This window comes from Pararge aegeria, chromosome 12 (genome assembly GCF_905163445.1).
Source record: "Pararge aegeria chromosome 12, ilParAegt1.1, whole genome shotgun sequence".
NCBI classification, from domain to species: domain Eukaryota; kingdom Metazoa; phylum Arthropoda; class Insecta; order Lepidoptera; family Nymphalidae; genus Pararge; species Pararge aegeria.
This window is the reverse complement of record NC_053191.1, coordinates 11,396,536-11,418,766: the sequence shown is the minus strand read 5'-3', so window position 1 is coordinate 11,418,766 and position 22,231 is coordinate 11,396,536. Positions and strand designations below refer to the sequence as shown.

At 35.9% G+C, this 22,231-nt stretch overlaps 2 protein-coding genes across 2 annotated transcripts; one reads left to right on the top strand and one right to left on the bottom strand.

Moving 5' to 3' along the window:
- Positions 1–8,620: 8,620 nt before the first annotated feature.
- LOC120627935 lies at positions 8,621–11,979 on the bottom strand. Its single transcript, XM_039896063.1, is given in 3 exon segments — positions 8,621–8,919; positions 8,922–11,595; positions 11,659–11,979. Coding segments are annotated over 3 exon segments (3,225 nt in total). The 3' UTR covers positions 8,621–8,689.
- A 2,413-nt stretch (positions 11,980–14,392) lies between these two features.
- Positions 14,393–21,702, top strand: LOC120628451. The gene is made up of 5 exons (XM_039896829.1): positions 14,393–14,468; positions 16,193–16,261; positions 18,000–18,073; positions 19,614–19,815; positions 21,601–21,702. Exons 1-5 carry the CDS (start codon positions 14,427–14,429, stop codon positions 21,700–21,702), a joined length of 489 nt encoding a protein of 162 aa, XP_039752763.1. The 5' UTR covers positions 14,393–14,426.
- The last annotated feature ends 529 nt before the right edge of the window (positions 21,703–22,231 follow it).

Sequence of the window (22,231 nt, the reverse complement as noted above, 5' to 3'; positions counted from 1 at the left end):
TTTTCATTAGTATCATTTGTAAAGTTTTAACATATTTGTAGTTGTTATTTGCCATCGTCATCGTCACATCAACCCGTTACCGGCCTACTACAGGGTCTCTTTCCACAACGGGAAGTGTTTAGGCCGTAGACCTCACACGCCTTTGAGAAAATAATGGAGAATTATTAGGCAAGCAGGTTTCACGATATTTTTCTTCACCGTTTTAGCTAGTGATATTTTAATAACTTGAAACGGAAATAACTTGAAAATTAAGAGGTGCGTGCAGGGATTAGAACTCGGCCCCCCGAAAGTGAAGCCTAAGTCCTAACCACTGGGGTATAACCGCTTCCACAATGTGTCAATTAAATAAATAAGTTGTAACGTAATAAATGTCTATTTAATTTTATAAATTAATATTGTTGGAATTTGCGCGCGGGCAATCTTCCGAAATGTCGCGAAACTGGCATCCCGGCGCGAGGGGAGCGGTGCGCGGGGACCAACCGCGCTCGCGTCTTTTCTCACTTCGCACGGCACGGCAGATGCCCAGAATTTCTACCAGAGACTGGACGCCGCGCGGCCGCTGTGCGGCCGCCGCTGTGCGTCCGCCGCATTTTTTTTTCCTTACGACTCTCACCTGATTGCTGCTTTTGCCTTTGACCTTAAGGCTACTTACCCTCGAGCTATCTAAACCCCGTGTATCGGGTAAGTGTTGAACGTTTCCTTAAAGTTTAGACGTTAGAATATCTTTTAATCAGGTACATTACGCATGCGAGTCGGCCATTACGCTCATTACCTTTGTTCTTTGTTCTCGCACATTGACCCATGCATCGATCATATTTTGGCTTAATCCTTGCATATTCTTTGTTAAAATTTCATCTGCAGCTTAATTCCTATTTTTTTCTTTATAATTAACTTTCCTATTTCGATAAATTCCCAGATTTTCATACTATAGTAGTTCTCTGTATTTTGCTAATAACCTCACGTACCTTTTGCTATTTGCTATCTTTTATTTAATATTAGTCTTAATGTCCTTTGTTTTATTTTAATGCTTCTCATTCTCTCATAATGTAAACTCCGTCTGATTGTGAACAACGCATCCGCCATCTTGTGCAGTGCTTACCGCTTAGCTGAGCCGCGTGTTTGCAATCAGACGAGTTGAAGCGGAATTATTTTTCACACGCTGGACGAAAATTCCAGGGTCCAAGTTCGACACTCTGTTGTTGTCGACGTCACCTCCGACGCCGATCACCAGCGTTGCATCGCCAACGTGCCGGCTCCTGGTGCAGCTGAAGACCACCTCGTGTCTCCGCCTGCTTCGGTCCAAGTTCGTGTGAAAAATAATTCCGCTTCAACTCGTCTGATTGCAAACACGCGGCTCAGCTAAGCGGTAAGCACTGCACAAGATGGCGGATGCGTTGTTCACAATCCTGGTGCAGCTGAAGACCACCTTGTGTCTCCGCCTGCTTCGGTCCAAGTTCGACACTCTGTTGTTGTCGACGTCACCTCCGACGCCGATCACCAGCGTTGCATCGCCAACGTGCCGGCTCCTGGTGCAGCTGAAGACCACCTCGTGTCTCCGCCTGCTTCGGTCCAAGTTCGACACTCTGTTGTTATCGACGTCACCTCCGACGCCGATCACCAGCGTTGCATCGCCAACGTGCCGGCTCCTGGTGCAGCTGAAGACCACCTCGTGTCTCCGCCTGTTTCTTCTGGGCCACGCAATTAACGGCTACAAGCTAGGGCAGTACTCGCCCACTGCAGAATTTGGAAGCGAATTAATTGACGGGCCCCTTTCACCCACGACCGCTGACCTTTTTTACCCTAAATAAAATCTGTGATGACGTGTTCCATCTTTAAATAGACTTGGCTAGAACCGTTACACTTGGCGACTCGCATGCGTAAAGTACCTGATTAAAAGATATTCTAACGTCTAAACTTTAAGGAAACGTTCAACACTTACCCGATACACGGGGTTTAGATAGCTCGAGGGTAAGTAGCCTTAAGGTCAAAGGCAAAAGCAGCAATCAGGTGAGAGTCGTAAGGAAAAAAAAATGCGGCGGCCGCACAGCGGCCGCGCGGCGTCCAGTCTCTGGTAGAAATTCTGGGCGTCTGCCGTGCCGTGCGAAGTGAGAAAAGACGCGAGCGCGGTTGGTCCCCGCGCACCGCTCCCCTCGCGCCGGGATGCCAGTTTCGCGACATTTCGGAAGATTGCCCGCGCGAAAATTCCAACAATATTAATTTATAAAATTAAATAGACATTTATTACGTTACAAAGTCCATAAATACATTCTTATATTACGGTATAAACGAGGAAGAAGATGCCCATGGGATATCAACTAGGTAAGTAACGGTGTAAAGCATCGCATAGAGGGACTATATAAAATATTTAGGATATACCTTTTTACCTTTAGCTTTTATTAATTATTACTATTAACTTACTTCTTTTGGCGCGTTAGGGCAAAATTATGAGAGTAAATTTTTACGATGCGCGCGCACAGCTTCTCAAAAACCGACACCCTGAAGTTAGCTACAAGGTTTGAAAGTGTACACAATTCAATCAATTGTCAAAGTCTGCGGGCGCATTCGGGTGATTCAATTAATCCAATTGTACATAAATCTCAAATTTTAATGTTTGTTGTCCGATAATTAGGTAAAGGTTTTGGACCTATTATGAACCATTACCTTGATCACTCAGTGACTAATAGATGTTCACCGGGGGCTAGTTTCGATTATCTTATTAATAGTTTGAATAGTGACTATTTAGATGTAAATAAAAATGTTGTTCTCTTAATAGGAGACAGTTTGAAAGTCAAAAAGCATCAAATTATAAGATGCATTGATAAATTACTAGCTTTACATAGTAAAACTCAATGTAAATTCGTTATGTGTGCCTTTCCTTACTGTGGCACATTTAGTTCAAAGCAGAATGAACATATTTATAATTTAAATTTATTAATTTATAACCTGACATGCCGTCATAGTGACGCAGTTTTTTATTTTGACATCAATAAATCCATGTCATCCCTATTGTCTAGAGATAGTTTAATTTTATCTAAGAAAAGTAAGCATCACTTGGCATCTTTACTAGCTTACAACTTAAATGATACTGTTACAAGTATTGTAACTAAGTCTATTGACACCTCTACATATTGTACTTCAAGTATCACCAATATTTCTAATATTGACCCTAGTACTTGTTCTAGTACTATAATAAATAGTTATTTAAACTAGACAGTGAGACAACGGGGAAGCTCTGTAATATGAACATTGTACATCAAAACATACAGAGCTTCACCGGCAAAGAACTAGAAATAGAACTGTTTGTTGAAAAATTCAATATACACATATTGTGTATAACTGAGCATTGGCTCACTGGAGCACAAATAGCAGTTAACATCAATAACTTCAAAATGTCAAGTGTGTTCTTTAGAAAGACTGCTATTCATGGTGGATCCTTAATTTTTGAACGCAATAATATAAAATGTAAGGAGCGAAAAGATATAGTTAGTCTTTCTGTGGAGCGCATAATTGAACTGTCTTGTGTGGAGCTGGAGCGTTTTATAATAGTGTGTGTGTACCATCCCCCCTCAGGTGATTTCAACCAATTCGAGGATGTAATGGAAGATGTCCTTACGCGATTGTGTATGTCTACTAAAAATGTAATAGTATGCGGGGATTTCAATGTTGATATCTTATTACATAATACTACTACGACTAGGTTGTTAAACTTATTTAAATGCTTTAATTTGAATAATGCTTTCGATGAACCTACTAGAATCACAGCAACTTCAGCATCTTGTTTAGATAATATTTTTTTTAACTGTGATATCTTAGGTAAATCGATATTAAACAATTTAAGGTCAGATCATTGTGGCCAACAAATTACTGTTGTTGGTACAAATAGAAATAAACATATTGTTAAGTACAGGCCGATAACTCAGAGTAAACTGACGCGATTTGAAGGTGAAATATCAGCCAAAATTCCTGCTCTCTTTTTTGAAAACTGTCATCCCGACAATCTTTATCGTACGCTTTTCAATGAAATAAAAAGGGCATTTAATAAAGTATTTAATTTTAAATACATAGATTCTAATAAAAAAATGAGGTTTAGTGATTGGGCGACTATAGGCATTTACAAAAGCAGGGATAAGTTGTATGAGCTATATGATGAAAAACAATACAATCAGACTCCAACTTTCCTTGAATATGTAAAAAGTTACTCCAAAATATTTAAAAATGTTTGTAGACAAGCTAAGTCGCTATACATTAAAGATCGGATACTAAAATCTGAAAACAAAATACAAACAACCTGGAAAATTGTTAATAATGAATCTGGGAAAACTAAATCTCGAGACGGAAATTTTGAATTAACTATTAATAATAATATGGTAACTACTGATACAGAAGTTGCTAGTACTTTTGAAAACTTTTTTCAGAATGTTCCTATTTTGTTAACAGATTCACTAAATTCCTCACCTACTGCAGCTCAGAATTTATTAAGAGGCAACATTAATGAGTGCAAAGTTTTATTTCATTTCAAACATATAGATGCATCGGATATCAGTAAAAACTTCAAGTTGTTAAAATTAAAGAAAACAGGTGATATATGGGGAATGTCGGTAAAGGTAATATCTCAAATTATTGAAGTCATTGCTCCTCTTTTAGCCATAATTTTCAATGAATGTGTTGATTTAGGTACTTTCCCGAACCTAATGAAACATAGTAAACTCATTCCTCTATTTAAATCTGGTAATAAAAATGATATAAACAATTACAGACCTATCTCAATCTTACCAGCTCTTAGTAAGATATTTGAAAAAATTATATTAAATCAACTCTTATATCATTTTAATGTAAATAACTTACTACATCCTGAGCAGTATGGCTTCACTAAAGGTCGTAGCACAACGGACCCAGGCGCTAAACTTATAAAACATGTTTATGATGCCTGGGAATGTTCACAGAACGCCATGGGTGTTTTTTGTGATCTATCTAAAGCTTTCGATTGTGTTGATCATAAAACCTTGCTTCTTAAGCTAAGCCACTATGGTATCCAAAACGTTGCACTAAATGTGGTTGCCTCTTATCTCAGCAATAGAACCCAAAGAGTTTGCATAAATCATGCAAAGTCTCAGGGTTCAAATACCTCAATGGGTGTCCCACAAGGCTCGATTTTGGGTCCTTTTCTATTTTTAGTGTATATAAATGATCTACCGTACCATGTCAGTGGAACATTCGACATTGTATTGTTTGCAGATGATACATCTCTAATTTTTAAGACTGATAGGAGTAAAGATAACTCTGACGAAGTAAACCGTGTTATGTCGCATGTGTCGCACTGGTTTACAGTTAACAACTTACTTTTAAATGCAAAAAAAACAAAGTGTGTCGAATTTATCTTACCAAATGTAAAGAAAATTGATAAAAATATAATGATAAATGGTGAATCACTAAAAATAGAGACTTCCACAGTTTTTCTGGGCGTGACCTTGGATAATAAGCTACAGTGGGGTGCCCATATAGATTCACTAGCGGGTAAACTAAGCTCGGCTGCCTACGCAGTCAGAAAAATTAGACAGATTACTGACGTTGAAATAGCTAGGCTAGTTTATTTTGCGTACTTTCATAGTGTTATGTCCTATGGAATCTTGTTATGGGGTAAAGCAGCTGATATCGAAACTATATTTATATTGCAGAAAAGAGCTGTACGGTCAATATATAAACTTAAATCACGCGAACCCCTCCGTGAGAAGTTTAAAGAAATATGCATACTTACTGTAGCTTCACAATATATTTATAACAATATAGTATTTGTAAGACAACATATTAGTCTTTATAAACAAAAAGTGGACATAAACAGTCGACTTACAAGAAATGGTCATAAATTAGTGTCATCTGCATATCGTCTGCGTAAGGTACAGGGATCATTTGTGGGATTGAGTATACGCTTTTATAATATGATTCCTAAGGTGATTTTGGACCTGCCAATGCACAAGTTTAAAGAATTTGTTAAAACACATTTATGACAGCGAGGTTGCTATACAATTGATGAATTTTTTAATGACAAGGTTGCTTGGAAGCATCCGGCTCCGCTTTCAGCTCTCACAAGATAGAAAAATGAATGTTAAAATGCAAAATGTAAATTGTTGATGTTGGAAAAGAGCAACTGCTGAGTTTCTTGCCGGCTTCTTCTCGGTAGAATCTGCCTTCCGAACCGGTGGTAGAATCACTACAAACAGACAGACTTGACGTTTCAAAAGTGCTTATATTAGGCCTACTTGAAATAAATGAATTTTGAATTTTGAATTTTGAATTTTAATGAGTCTAATAGTACCTATTCCAAATTTAATTATGTTTATTATGTCCATTTATTTGATTGTATAGAATTTTTTTGTTATATTTAAATAAACTTTATTTAACTAACTGATATTGCGTTATAATAAAATTTTCAATATATTAAAAATCTTTTTCTACAAACGTATACTAAGGCGTAAAATGATATTTTTGAAGAGATTTTAAATTTATATCTCGCTCTTCTTCTACTCGCCCCGCTCTTCTATTTACGCCAAAGGAGTATAACTTCTAACGTGTGTACATAAGTACACACACGTTTTTTTTTAATATTAATAATTGACGGAAAATATAGATGGCTTCATGCTCGTAAGCGGTAAACCATCGCCTTTTAAAAAAGCAACACTTCCCAGGACGTGCAAGGAACACGTCCTGCAACGTGCCGCCCTGTGTCCATTAACCAGAGACGTAAGTGTTAAGACTCATGTGCCTGTAATTACACAAGCAACCACGCCTTTCGGACAGAAACACAGCATTGCTGCCTTGGGGCAGAAATAAGCATGGTGCAAGTACTTCCCCGGACAAGCTGCCACAAAAAGCTCTACTACGTACTACTAAATATATTATAGTAAACGTTTCTATTTACAGGACTGTATAAAACTCGGCGGAAAATGTATTAGAGTTTTAAAGTTTTGTGTGTATAACACTTGTAAGTAAGGTAAGTTTGTTTCATCACAAAATACTTCTAACTTACCTTAAAGTGCGTAAGTACTTCATCATCATCATATAAACCTATTACCGGTACTTACCTTACTGTAATCGGAAAAATTGCAGAGTCAGATTTCGAAACTCTGTCGCACATATTAATTTTCCCGCAGATAATCCATTTTCCAATTCCACGTACCAACTAGAGATTCAACATTCCGGCATCCCTTTTAATGCGATTAATAAGACACCAGAACATGAATTTACAATTTTCGTGAAAAAATTGCAAAAATGATTATCCCTCCTTTATAGTTTATCCCTCTAATCGTGTATGTTTTTTAAGATTTTAAGTCGTAATAATGAGGAGTTATTTTCTGTATTCTATTAAAGAATTCCATCCTTAATCTCGGAGGGTCTTCATCAAATCCATTAAATGGGCCCAACTAGTTTCTTTATGACGTTATACTTAAAATAAATTATAGTTGTAAATTAGTTTAGATTTAGATTAGATTTGGCAGAGATATGTAAAACAAGGACGTTACTAAAGTTACGTATATTCAAAAACCACTTTCATATGGTAGTCTGTTTAAATGAGATCGAAATGCAGAAATAAATTGCACACAACACAGCACTTGAACGAATTGTGATTATCTAACTAAGAATCAGTAAATAAATAAATGCTAAGCGAAATTCGTATTTTGGAAAGTTTTCAAAATTCTTGTTCTATTGTTTTTCTTTTTTTAGTTTAAAGACTATATAGAATGCGATTTAGTTCACATGGAGTTTGTTATTTAGATATTTTATTAAACCTCTGTTTTTTGTAATATATTGTTTTCCAATACGATCAGAATATTTTTTATTAATTTTTAAACAACGAGTGCTAACGAGTTTTTAATCAACCCTAAGAGAGACTGTAACAGTAATTGCAGTTCTGTTTTGTTTCTATTGAACATTTTGTTCAAGATATAACGAGGGTCAGAAACAACACCATGAAAGTTGATCCTTCATCTTTGTTTACGCAAACTTCCATTAATTGCTTCGTCCTGTTTTAATAAACATCGTTTGGTATCTCAGGTTGCTTTCTAAATATAAGATGGTCATTTCGTATTTATTTACAGAAAACAATCAATCAATTCTTCTTATTTGTTTTAAATTTGTAGTATTTTATTATTATTATTTTTATTAAATTATTTATTACACACACAAAAACAAAATAAAAAGAGAAACACAAAACTCTTAAATTGTCTATCCTTATATTTTTTATAACTCGTACTGTAGATTTCCTTCATTTTATATCATCTGCATACCCTGTGCATACCCTCTATGCGCACCACTGAACAGCAGGTAAGTTCAACAGTTCTCTTGTCTTGCTGCAAGTTGCAACGTCTGTCGATACCCTAACTGCATCGCACAACCAGGCAACCTCGTCAATGGTGGGTGCGGCTGCTACCAGTGCCGAACAGGTTTCAGCCTAGCGAGCCCCGAGCTCTTTCTAAGGAATTGTGTGATCTTAGAGCTGGTAGTTAATAAAATAAAATAAAAAAATAAAAAATATAAAATAAAAAAGCCTTTTAATTCTTGCTTACAACATACTGATAACATCAACATTACAAAATAAACAGAAAAAAATAAAAATAAAAATAAAAAAAAAATAACAAGTGATTCAATTAATAAGTGTTATCTGGTGTTATATAACTTCTAGCAGGAACCCCTCTCATGCGAGGGTAAAGGCCTCCTCCAGAGATGACCACCGGTCTCTATCCTTGGCTATTTGCATCCAGTTTATGCCGGCAACTTTAACGATATCGTCAGACCATCTTGCATACGGTCTGCCTACCTTTCTATGGCCTGCAGGACCTGGCCATGACGTCAGCCTTAATGTCCAACGGTCGTCAGCCATCCTAGCTATGTGGCCTGCCCATCGCCATTTTAATCTTTGGCATCATGAAGGGCATCTGTTACCATCGTCTTTTGTCGTATGACATCATGGCGGATTTTTTGAATTCTTTTTATTTTCATCACACTTCTCTCCATACTCCTTTGACAAAATTTGATTTTATTTTTTACGCGATAGGTGTATTTCCAGGTTTGGCAAGCATAAGCGATTGACGGCAACAAACATGTATCCAAAACCTTTGATTTTACTTTTATTGGCATGCAGCTTTTTAAAACTTCTTTTAAGCTCCAGTATTTGTTCCAGCCGCCTTTAATTCTTCGGTCTACTTCTAAATCGTTACTCTGACTTTTAAAAGATATTTGCTTTCCTAGGTAGATATAGCTGTCAACATATTGTATAGGTTCACTTCCAAGGTAAATAGAGGACTCAAAAGAATTTGTCATGATTTTGGTTTTGCTGAGATTAAGTTCCAACCCAACGTCTCTACTTGCTAGTTGTAATGATTGTAGCATTAGATTGAGCTCTTTGCTGTTTTCTGAGAACAACACTATATCGTCAGCAAATCTCAGATGGCTGAGGTATTTACCATTTATATTTAGTCCTAACTTTTGCCAATTCAGTTTCCGAAACACCATTTCGAGTACCGCTATAAAAATTCTAGGAGAGCACGGGTCGCCTTTTCTCGCGCCTCTTTTTATAGGAATGGGTGGCCCAGTTCGCTCCAGTTTTACTCTGCTAGTACAGTCTTTGTATAGATGCTTCAAAACATTGATGTATCTTCTCTCTACACCCTGTGATTGTAGAGCTTCCCATATCGACGAGTGACAGACGGTATCAAAAGCTTTTTTATAGTCTATAAAGACCATGTAGAGTGGTTTTCGGAATTCCTGGTACTTCTCTACTATCATCTCGACTGAGTGAATATGGTCCACAGTAGAAAAACCTTTTCTAAATCCGGCTTGTTCGATTGGTTGGTATTTTTCCAACGAAATGCTTATCCTTTTCTCTAATATTGATGCAAAAACTTTGTAAAGAGAGGGAAGGAGACTTATTGGCCTGTAGTTGCTCATATTTTTAGGATCGCCTTTCTTGTATAGTAGAATAATGTTCGATTGCGACCATTGTTTAGGTGTAACGCCAGAGTTAATAACCATGTTAAATAACTGTGATAATGGTGTTGCAAGATAGTCACTCGCTGCTTTTAAAGCCTCGTTGGTAATATTGTCAGGGCCTGGACTCTTCTCTAATTTTAACTTTTTTATTACGTTTAATATTTCAGACTCGTCCACGGGAGTAGTCTCTTTATCATAATGCAGATCCTCTAGTTCGAGTTTGCGAGGCCTAGCATGTTCACTGTAAAGGTCTTTGTAAAAAGATGTTGCAGCGTTGAGTATTTCTGACCTTTTTCGAAAAATCGTTGCTTGTCGATGAAGTCCTTCAATCCATGTTTTGTGATCATTTAATTTTTTGAAAGCTTTTTTGAGGCTTCCCGTGGTATTTAAATGTTTTTGAATTACATGCAATCGATGTTTTTTATAGTCATTTCTTATATGTCTGCTTATGAGTTTGAAAAGAGCTCGCAGTTCATTCTTCATTGAACGTGTTTTTGGCTTAATCGCAAGTAGCTCATGTTTGCGATGGATTAATTTTCTTGTGCTATCAGATATAACAGAGCAATTCCGTTTTCGCGCGCTGGGCCTTTTTGCTTGTTTCAAACAATTTTCAATGACACCAGTTATTTTTCTATAATATTCCTCAACGGAATCGTTTTTGTGCGGGTGAATAAGGTATTCTATAGTGGTTTTGAATATTTCTCGGTAACTTAATATTTCTTCTTCCGATTCAAGCGCGCTCTTTAAGTTGTTGGCATACTTTATACGACTTCTGATTTTTTGTAGACTTATTGTAGCCCTTACAAACCTGTGATCAGAAGGAAAAGCTAAATTTATCACGTTCATATTTGTAACGTTTTTATGCAGATTAGTTAAAATATAATCTAATTCATTTCTGGTGCTACCACTTGGAGACCGCCAGGTCCACCTCTGTTTGCTGTTCTTCCTGAAAAACGTATTCATGATAGCCAGTTTATTCTCATAAGCAAAATCAACCAACCTTTCGCCTCTACTGTTTCTAACTCCGAAGCCATAATTCTTCATTATCATATTTTCTTCTGGTTTAGGTTGACCTACTTTCGCATTGAAGTCTCCCATAACTATTATGTTTTTACCCGACAGTTTTAACGCTTTGTCGATAGTACAATAAAATTGCTCTACAACTTCATCGTTTGATGTTTCCGTAGGAGCATAGACTTGTATGATAGAAATTCGGAAGTTTTGAAGATTTAGGTTTACTAGAGCCACTCTTTCTGATAGACCAATAAAGCATTCAATGCATGGTTTCAGATATTTTTTTATTATAAACCCTACACCGTATAATCCTGGCGTTTCACCTATGTAATATAAAATGAAGTCTTCGAATTCATGTATTGAGCTACCGAGACGCCTTACTTCTGATAGTCCAATTATATCGTATTTAGTGTTTTTTAGAGAGTCAAGAAGTTCCAGTAAACGGTTATTGCTTGACAGAGTTCGTACGTTATATGTTGCGATGTAAAAAAGGTTACTCGTAGAGTCACTTAAAATGTCATTCTCTGGAGGGTTTTGGTCTGTACCTCCCTCGGGGACCGGCCGTATTGGGAGAGTGAGAGGGGGCGATGCTGGTTGCTAAATTATAGTATTAGTGTCAAAATTGGATACAGAGGAGTCTTCTAATGAATTGATTCTTACATTCTTTGGAGCAAAGTAACTGTTCATTGTATGTTTGGTTTTTTTGGTAGATTGCGTGGAATTGATATGCTTCTGTGTAGCCCTTGGCGATGGTGAAAAAGTCCGTTTTCTTTGATCTTTGTTGGTATGGTATCGTTTTTCAAGGATAACAATTTTGTCGTACTTGATTATGGCGTATTTACCTTCTTCTCTAAGTTTATCTACTTGCGCCTGCAGATTCTTCCTCAGTTCTACTATTTTTGGGGGAAAGTCTTCTTTCACATAGTATGATGAGCCTTTAAGACTGCTTTTATTTTTCAATATTTCAATTTTTTTCCCCATTGTTAGTAGAGTGACAGAGATAGGCCTAGCCTTGCTCCCTTTTTTTCCGATGCGTCTAATATACTCTACGTCTGAGCTGACACAGGTTACGTTCATAGTTTTTGATATGATGTTAATTACTTTTTCTTGCAGCTGGAAGTAGCTGTTTTCATCATCGGGAACTCCAAAAAATATTAAATTTTTCTTCTTATTTTGTCTTTCCAAATATTCAATTTGTTTTTCTTGTTTCTCTAATTTTTCATCTAAGGTTCTGAATTTTGAATCTATTTCAGCTGGTATATATGCTGGTAGTTATCTTGGCTATAAAATTAGTTTGGCCATTCAAAGGTGTGGGGTATCGCTGCGGTGGTTTTTCTAGATTTTATGTAGTCTTATTTACACACAGTTAATTTTAGATTTTTTTTTTAAATATAATTTAAGCTGAATTTAATTGGAATCTACTTATCTATAAAGTAGGCAATATAAAGGAGCATATTATTCGTGTGCAGCGAATAACATAGGCAAACATTTCATAACTTTAATTAGTGTAATATGAATTGTTAATGCCCGTCAACCTGGATTGGAAGGCCTACGGTCTAAATCTCTCTCTCTGCAGAAGTGGGACAATAGTAGGCTTAGAATACTGAAGATAACATTCATAAACAACATTTTCGCAACTATGATATTTCTACACGAATATAGATCGGGATAACGAACTTGTGTCTCGGAGACAGACGTCGCGACACCATAGGCGCCAACTCTCGCTACTGGTCATAGATTATGCGCAAGAGAAGACATTACTCCTTTCTCTGAAAGCTAATACCTATTGTCATCATTCAGTTAATGAAAGTATGAATAAACCTAGTCTTAATCAACACTTTTCTGTTTGCAGTTAGAAAGCAACATTAACACGGAATTTTAATGTTAATAAAGTTTATTTCAAACACATTCTTTCTTTGATTTTTTTAGTATTTTTATAGTAATTGATGTTGAAGATGGTCCACCTGAAGGTGCGTGTAAAACTTTCTTCTATAATAAAGTAACATTTCAGGGCATGCAAACACATGGAACACGATTTATAAAGTGCTGTCCATCCGTATTCACCAACCTGAGCCGTAGGTGTGAGGCCTGACCAGCCTGCCTAATAAACTGTGTTAACCACTTGTTTCATCAATATATCAACCCATTAACGGCCCACTACGTGGCGCGGATCTCCTCCCACAATAAGGACTTAAGCCTTAGTCCACCGGTAGTCCACTAGTGCGGATTGATTAACTCCACACGCCATTGAGAACATTATGCAGAATTTTCAGGCATGCAGGTTTCCTCACTATGTCTTACTTCACCGTTGAAGCAAGTGTGATTTTCTTTTAAAAATTGTTTAATACACACAAAATAGATGTACGTACTGGGTTTCAATTCCCTCGGCCTCCCAAAAGTGAAATCGACATCCTTATCACTAGGCTATCGCTGCTTCTATGCAGAATATATAAGATATTGAATGTATGATCAAAAAATCTTATCTATTCTAAAAAATTATGTTCTACTAGCTGTAGTCCGTGAAGTTAATATACCGTTTATTTTTATTTTTAATTGACTTATATTTAGGGTCGCAGCAGGGTGCAGAATAAAAAGATATTATGACTAAAACTAATTTATTAGTCTCAGAGTTACATTATTAATTATTATCATATTCAAACTAAACTTATTAACTATGCCCGGCCGATTTGTGGCACGAGCTGGGATAGCCTAGGTTTTACAATCAATTCCCATAGGAAGCGTGGTAGAAAAGGTCAATCATCACGATTCAAAGCTAGCCTCCGGAATTCGGCCGCTTCTTGGTTATCAGACACACTTTGGCTATCCCGTGGGTATGCCTACGTAACAATTGTAAGCTACACTCAGTTTTTTCTTACATGTCTTATTATATTAGAAGATGTACCAAATCTCGCGAAGATCGGTTCATCAACACGTACAAAGATAAATAATCAGACATACTTTTATATTCATACACGTAAAGAGGTAAACAATCAGACATATTTTTATTTTTCTATAAGCAAGCAATTTATTTCCTTATTTTAAACAGTAGCTTTGCATTTAGAAACATTTCGTTAAAAGGCCAGTTTGATTATGAAAAGCTTGAAGTTTACTGATGAATTCTTGTCTTAATAACTTGCGCGGCATTTTGGGGCTTCTGTTATATTTATGATCTTTGAAAAGTGTGGTTGCGTCTATATCAAAACTGTACAGGAATCCGATTGGTCTGTTTACATTTCCCTGTGGATAGTGACCAATCGTGAAGTCACGAATAATATATTCGGCCAATAGGAAAACCATGGAAGTTCCTTATTTTCAGTTTCTTGTGTCCGTTGACGTTATAACATGGAATGTTTTTTTCTCATATTTACGTGTAATCTATCGTTATTTTAAACAATTTAGTGAGATGAGTGTTAAGTGTTGAGGGAAATATGATCATTATATATATTGATATCATATTGTTGTCTATTTTGGTAAGTTCCATCTGATGTTACTGTAATTCGGGCTTTTTGATCACTCTACTTACGTAGATTTTAATAAGTTATAATACTTATTGTTGTGTTGGTGTTATAATAAAGTTATTTTTTAGTTTTTTTATATGTTGGAATATTTACAGGATGTTATGTCATGATTTTTTATGGTTGCCTGGTAGTTAGTTGCTGCTAAGCGATTAGACAGGATTTTGTATGCTAATAATATTTATACATTTCTGTTATCTTTTTTATCCTTTACTTGTTGTGGCGTAAAATCATAGAGGATATATAAAAAATACAAATCTCATGAAAAATATTTTTCCGTAAAGCTACAAAGTTACGTTATCAAATATCAATACAAAATTAGACTTTAATAAAGCTTAGGGGGTTTGTCGTGGTTTATACTTAAATAAAAATAAAAACATATAATTGGCGTTGAATATAAAGGTCTATTGTATTTTAAGAGACTACGTAAGAGATAATACTGGATCATTAACCAAACACGATTAGAGCAGCATATCGCTTGAACCCGTATTCAGTTTAAAAAGTAGAGGTAAAGCGATATTTCCAAAAGAGAAAATCGGTAATGATACTATTTGAAAAAATCATATACCTTATTATATAAATACGTTACCGGTCAGTCCATGTCATTACTGAAAATAAGCGCTTCAACTTTGACTGCAGTGCTCATTTTCAGTATCATCAAGCTGCGGTAGTTATTGTAGCATGAAGATAAACCACCCAATTCGAATGAGGTTTGCGTAAGTCATGGCTTCCTAGTATCTAAGAGTCAAAAAAAAGATTTTGTTTTCTTTTTGATATATGGAATTGTGATTTTTTTAGTACTTGCTTGCTCTATCAACTATATTTAATTTATATACTATCAGGCTATTTTATTTTATAAATATTCTGTATAAAATAATTGAAGGCATTTAGTATTAGTAGTATTTGACATTTCATATTTATAAAGTGGGTAATGCACGGCGCCCTTGGCCGCAGCGGCGGTGCGAGTCTGTTATTTATCCTTAAGTGGCCAACTGAAGGCTTGTTACCATTGCTTAAAGCAGTATTAGTTTTGGTTGCCACCAGTTAGTAGCTATCAAAAAAGTTACTGAACAGGTCAGGTCTGACGTAACATTTAAATGAAGGAAAGATCACTTTACTACGTATCGTGGCACGCACTAGCTTGCGAAGAAGTATGGTTCATCTTTGTTAAATGTTAAGTAAAATTTCGAAAACTAAAATGCTACTACTTATTCCATCACTGTCCTGTTGGTAACTCTAGCCTTAAAATAAAGCACATGTTTAGAAACGCGGACTTAGGCAAACTTTAACGTCGCCTCGTCTCCGCATGTAGGCACACTTCGTACGCCATACATGTGGCGTCGATTTTTAAGCTATCATTACAGAAGCCATTGTTCAGTTCCAACTTTAATACGACATTATTAGGTACCCTTACTATTAGGTATTTCTATTATGCTATTTCACTTTTGCAATTACGATTGACTATATAATATATTAAAATAAAGATCACTGGCTTATATAGTTGTGACGTATTCGTGCCTGCACATTTTGTACTAAGGTCGCTGTTAAGTGGCCAGTCCACTACTACGCGCCGCTTCTGCGCTACGCCGCGCTGCGACGCAAATAGCGTCGTGTGTTAGCCGCCTTACTAAGACTAAAAATAGACTAAACTAAACTAGACTAAATATTTATTGTTTCAGCTTCTATTAATTTTGTTGACATGCGGTTATTCTGTGTACCGTGTGCATAGACTACAACAGAATGGACAGGTATATTGTTTTAATTAAGTTATATAGCATATTATATATATGTAAATAGCGGCGATAGTCTAGTGGCTTCGGCCTACCTTTCTGGGTGACCGAGTTTGAACTCCGGCAGGCATCAGGCATTATTTTAATACAAGTGAGCCTTTGACTACAATCTCACTTTATGGTGAGATAGTAACAGGTGTTAGGGTATGGGAGTTATATCTACCATCTTTAGTTATACTTATCGGTTTCTACGCGACGTGATACCGGAATGCTAAATCGCTTAGCTGCACGCCTTTGTGGGTTGGGTGGTAACGAGCCACGGTCGAACGGGGAAACCTGCATGTATGAGAGTTCTCTTGTTTCGTTCTCGAAGTTGTTTGAAGTCTACCAATCTGCATTTGGCCAGCGTAGTGGACTATGGGCTGAACCCTCTTCACTTTGAGTCTCACAGGTCTCCTACCTGGGCCTGAATGGCAATGTTGAACAAGATGATAATATTTCTTGCGTTGTATAAACGTTGCTAGAATTATTTATTACTTTTTATTTTAACTAGACACGTTATTTTTTAATATAATTATAATTTTAATTTTAATTTGATATGTTTTATTTTTTTACTTAATTGATTTTATCGTAGTCTGTAATTGTTTATCTTTACTGTATTTTTTTGTTTAAATTTATAATAGTCTGTAATTTGTTCATTTTCATGTTTTAAATACAGTTGCGTTGTGATACAGAATTCAGTCTCGAAGCAACCATTAAACAATTTGATGTTTAGGTTGTGACTTTGATAATTGGTGTCGATAGCAATCAAATTAGTTTTCGCTATATTTTTATGTTAAAGATACTTAAGGTTATATAAAATCCTCATTATGACTACAAGATATAAGGTAGTCATGATATTTATTTTTATTATTTCTAAGGCACTACACCTACCTGCCCTTAAGAGTCTCTAGATAGTAATATTGATAGCAGGCCAGTTACTGACCGGACCCAGAACTCGAACTTAAGGCCTCATGCACTGTAATCAAACATGCTAATCACTAGACCAACGAGACATTTTTAAGTGTGTCGTGTTTAAATATTTAGGGTTAAAGTTTTATAGAAGTCAAAGTCAAAGGCTCTATTTATTTCCCTACAGCCGAGGCGGGAGCAACTGGTAATATTATGTAGTATGTACATTGTACATAGTCGAAGTATGGTTCAAAGGGAAATCTTTCATTTGGGTAGATTCCGCGCCCGGGGAGCTACGAGTAGGTACCCTTGTTTTATTGACGAAATCCCAATTTCCCTTATATTATGATAAATGCAAGCGTTTGGTTTTGAGCATTTCTTTATTTAACTTAAAAGAAGAGCAAAGGATTGATATGATTTTTTATATAGATATGTTATTGACCAGCGTAACATATCTTACGTTTATCCTAAAAAAATATTTATTATATGTTATATAGATCTTAAGACCACATCTGTTAGTTATATATATTTTTTTTAATTAGGTCAGGGACTTCATCTTTGATTACTTTTCATCTTGGAAAACCAATGCCTAGTATAACAGCGGGTGAACTATGAAAAATCCTTTCTATATGTATGTAAATTTCATCCCGATTGGTCCAGTAGTTTGTGTGTTAGCTGTGCGTTGATAGATCAGTCAGTCAGTCAGTAAGTCAGTCAGTTAGACATTCAGTCAGTCGTTTGAAGCTATTTTGTTTACAGATATACACTTAAGAATCATAGTTTTAAAGTTTACATTAATTTTCAGGTTGCTATACTGCTAAGACCTACAAAAGTGCTGTTTTCTCATAAAAAGGAGGGAGAAACCAATGACCAACTGAGGTACATTTTTTGTCAAGTCTCTATTTGCAAATCTGATTGATTTTGAGGTATGGTTTTTTTTATTTTTTTTTTCTAAATTAAGTAGCGAGCAAGAGTCGCCATAGTTAAGAATATCAAGCACCAGAACTTAGAAGAGAGCAACGTATTGCCGGCCTTTGAGACACTGGTTTATCCGTTCCTTTAAATAATCCTATATTGACATCAATAGTTGTATACAAGTGTCATTCAATCATGAACGAAAGTTGTTATCACGTTAAAAGTATCAAGGTTTCGCAGTCGTACTATCCTCCGATCAACAGATATCTATACTTATAACAAAACTGTAACTTGTAACTACAAAATGGATTCATATGAATTTATGCACGATTTTTGTTCATTACTAGGATACTTTTTATCCCGAAATTCAGCTCCATTCCTTTGGGAGAGGGGATGAAAGTGTTTGACAATTTTACACCATAACTCCGTCAAAATTCAACCGTTTTAAATAATTATATTAGTACCGGATAGAGTATAGCTACTATCAGTTTAGTTGCAACGCGATTGGAGATAGAGGACAGAACTCCTCAGCGGGTAGCAGCAAACCCCTTACTTAAGGTTTAACGATACTGAATACATTAAATGTTGCCACGTTTATGGGTACTTTGGTGCTAGGACTGCATAAAGTTTGTGAGAAATTTTCTAGGTTAATAACGCAGTCATTTGTTATAATGAATTCAAAGTTTTAAATAAGGCAAACGGAAGTAGGTCCTTGAGACAGGCATTGCGATTAGCAATATTTACGTGATTGATGGTTTCAAATAGTAGGTAAATAAACCTACAAGTTAGTCGCTCATTTAAATATGTTGAAATACTATCTATGCTTAAAATCATAGGTTTTTATATTTGACAGTTCTATTGAAAAAAACTTTACACTTGGTATCTGATTTACTAAGGTAAGTGAAGACTGAAGACTATGAAGCAGTACGCTATGTCCCATAATTTACGCGGACAAAGCCGCAGTGCACATCAATGGCTAAACTGATCATAAGCACGTGTGTTCATCATCGTATTCATTTTTGTCAATGGCTAAAGTTACTGAGCTACGGATATGTGTGAGCTAGATATGCGCTAGGGAGTGCTACACAACTTATCCGTAGCATTATTGGAAACGATCACATAGCTTCGTAGCTTTGAAATTGTTCACTACTTGCTCTGGTGGAAAGGCAGGAGCTATCAACGTTTCCTAGTAAAATCATCACTAGTTTATTCCGAAAATATCTTAAAATAATATATTATTATAATAGATACATTTATTGATTTCAATAATGAATATAAGTTTAACGGAAAATACATTAATGTTAAGTAAACTTTTTTGTGGACCTCTTTTGTGAACAGCAGCGGTTAATGATCCGGATAAATCAGAACAAGCTGCGTCAATATGGTATGAAACTAACACAGTATGATAACTTACTATGAAGTATTTCAGCCTAGAGAAGTCGCAAGCCTTAGTTATAAAAACTGCAGTTCTTCAACATTCTTTAAAACTAATCATATTTTTCAGAACTGTAGTGGCGTACCAGAACCCGTTTACTGGGGACTATTGCGTGCACAAGAGCCGGGAGCCGAAAGGTTACGTCAATTCAATTGAACCAGACTCTCCTGACAGCGGAGTTTCTGATGATCAATATGAACCCCTGAATCTGGTGCCACCGTGTCTACCTTCGAGGGATACGCAAGGACTACCTATGCAAACACCTACACAGGTACCTATGAAAATAAAATGAAAAGACGCCACGGCGGAGTATGACCGGAACAAGGCCGATTGGTTAATGGAACTGCATTCGTTCCTTCCCAGTGTCCGAGAAGGCAAAAATGCTTTACAAACTTCTATTACCGTTGAATCAATTTTGATCATCATCATAATCATCATTCTCCTGGCGCTTTCCCTATTTGGGGTCGGCCCTCCTGATACTTATCCGCCATTTAATACGGTCTTGTGTCATTCCTGGTGTTAGGCCCAGAGTTTTCATGTCATTGAAAACGGTTCTATCCGTTCTAACGGTTGAATCAATTTTAATGCGGAGAGCAAATTATGACAACTGAATCCAAAAATCGGATGTTCATTTTTTTGAAAAATCGTTCCACCTTTTCAGAAGCTTTGTTGCAACAAAAATATCTAATCAAGATATTTAAGGACTATTTTTAGTTTTGTTAAATAAATATTCTCGTCCAAAAGTACGAAAAATATTTGTATAACAAATTGTACACCGTCCATATAGTTTGATGTAGAGGAAAACGAATTGCTATACAAATATTTTATGCAAACTCTCAACTTGCTAATTATGTGGCGTCCGCGTAAAACATGCAAAATATGTGAAGAGTTAACAAGTTCGGTTTTAACATTATTTGCGTGCATACATTCACAGCGTATATTGTGTCACAAACAGTAATTAATTAAATAAATAAATAAATGAATATACTACGACAATACACACATCGCTATCTGGCCCCAAAGTAAGCATAGCTTGTGTTATAGGTACTAAGATGACTGATGAGTATTTTTATCAAAAATATAAATAAATATTTATAATACTTATAAAAATTATATATAAACACCCAGCACTGAAAAACATTCATGTCAATCACACGAACATTTTCCAGTTGTGAGAATCGAACTCGATCGAAATCGATCCTGCTTTCTAAACCCAAGGCCGTGGCCTTGGGCTCAGAAAGCCGGATCGCTGCTAACTGGGAGGCTGGTTACCACCCTTCGGACAAGGACATGCCGCTAAGCGTTTTAGCGATCCGGCACGATGTCGCGTAAAAACAGATTAAGGGTAGAGGTTTAATAAAACTTCTTTATCGCCAAAAGTTTAAAGAAGTTGTATTCTAACAGCAAATGAGATTTCAGTCAAGAGCTAACTTGTAGTGGAAAGAAAAAATAAAGTAAAAAACAAGTAGGTCTAGTTTTCAAAGCACTTTTTTGGAACGTCAAGTATGTCTGTTTGTATTGTCACGGTTTGGAAGGCAAATTCTACCGTGAAGAAGCCAACAAGTCAATCACTTTTCTTTTTTTTTGTGGGATGAATGTTGAACGGTCAGCTTCCACGCGACCTAGTGTTAAGAATCGGAAACAATCCTTTTAAGACCGACACAACTAGTAAATGTGTAGCAAACGTTACGTTACGTACGTTACACGATAACAGACCTGATTCCGTTTCAAAAACTGTTTTATAATTTGAAGATATAGTTGTAATTACCTAACGTTATTAGGGTATCAATTTATTTCATTATTTTTTCATAAACTTTGCGGAAACATAAAATATGTACAAACAAAAATAACTTTCAGCTATGAATAATTTTTACAAACCATATGAGCCTTCCAACTGTTCATTTGGGCATCGTATACGCTATTGCCTCTTTGTATAGCCAGACTTATCCGTTGGCCTTGATAAGCGTTAATGCGTTGCTGTTGTTTAATTTTTAGGACACGACATTACACTTCGATATGTAATTAAAATATTAAACTTTATTTTTATTTTTTACAGTATCGGGAGACATTCAAGCCTTCATCTACGAGTATGACGCCGGTATATGATAACACTCTAAATAAAACATGGAAATGGAATTACACTGAGTACCAAATTTAAAATTAATGGCGGATATGGCAAAGTTAATATATTAGTACAATGCGCTTTCGAAATAAGATAAGCACTTAAAAAGGGTTTGTAAGCTAAAATACGAAAAATAGTAGACTTTTACCACCTTATTTTAATTATGAAGAGTTCTCCAATGTATATTGACTAAATGCATGCATTTCTATAGAAAATAATGATAAATGTTCTACTTTTTATCATGTGTATATTTTTGCTAAAATCTAGCAAATTATAACATTGAATTCGGCATTTATCTGTCATGGCGAAACCCTAGTTTTGCAGTTTTATTTATTTAAAATAAATACCAATTTCACTTCGTAATAAACAAAAATAATGCATGAATCATTAGAAAAATACTAGAGAGATTAGAGTACTTTGTAGAGAATCTTTGTTAATGTCATCATGCCTATATATATATATATATATATATGAGCTTAATTTAAACGAACTCACCGAGATGAAGAAGGAGGTGAAGAGAGTTCCTATGCTCAGTCATAATCATCACCATCATTATCATTATCAC

Excerpts from the sequence above, each read along its gene's own strand:
- LOC120628451 (XM_039896829.1), top strand. The coding sequence starts at position 14,427 with ATGATCATTATATATATTGATATCATATTGTTGTCTATTTTG. Across the intron at positions 16,262-17,999 it reads GACTACAACAGAATGGACAG|GTTGCTATACTGCTAAGACC; the intron begins GTATATTGTTTT and ends ATTAATTTTCAG. Across the intron at positions 19,816-21,600 it reads CTATGCAAACACCTACACAG|TATCGGGAGACATTCAAGCC; the intron begins GTACCTATGAAA and ends TATTTTTTACAG.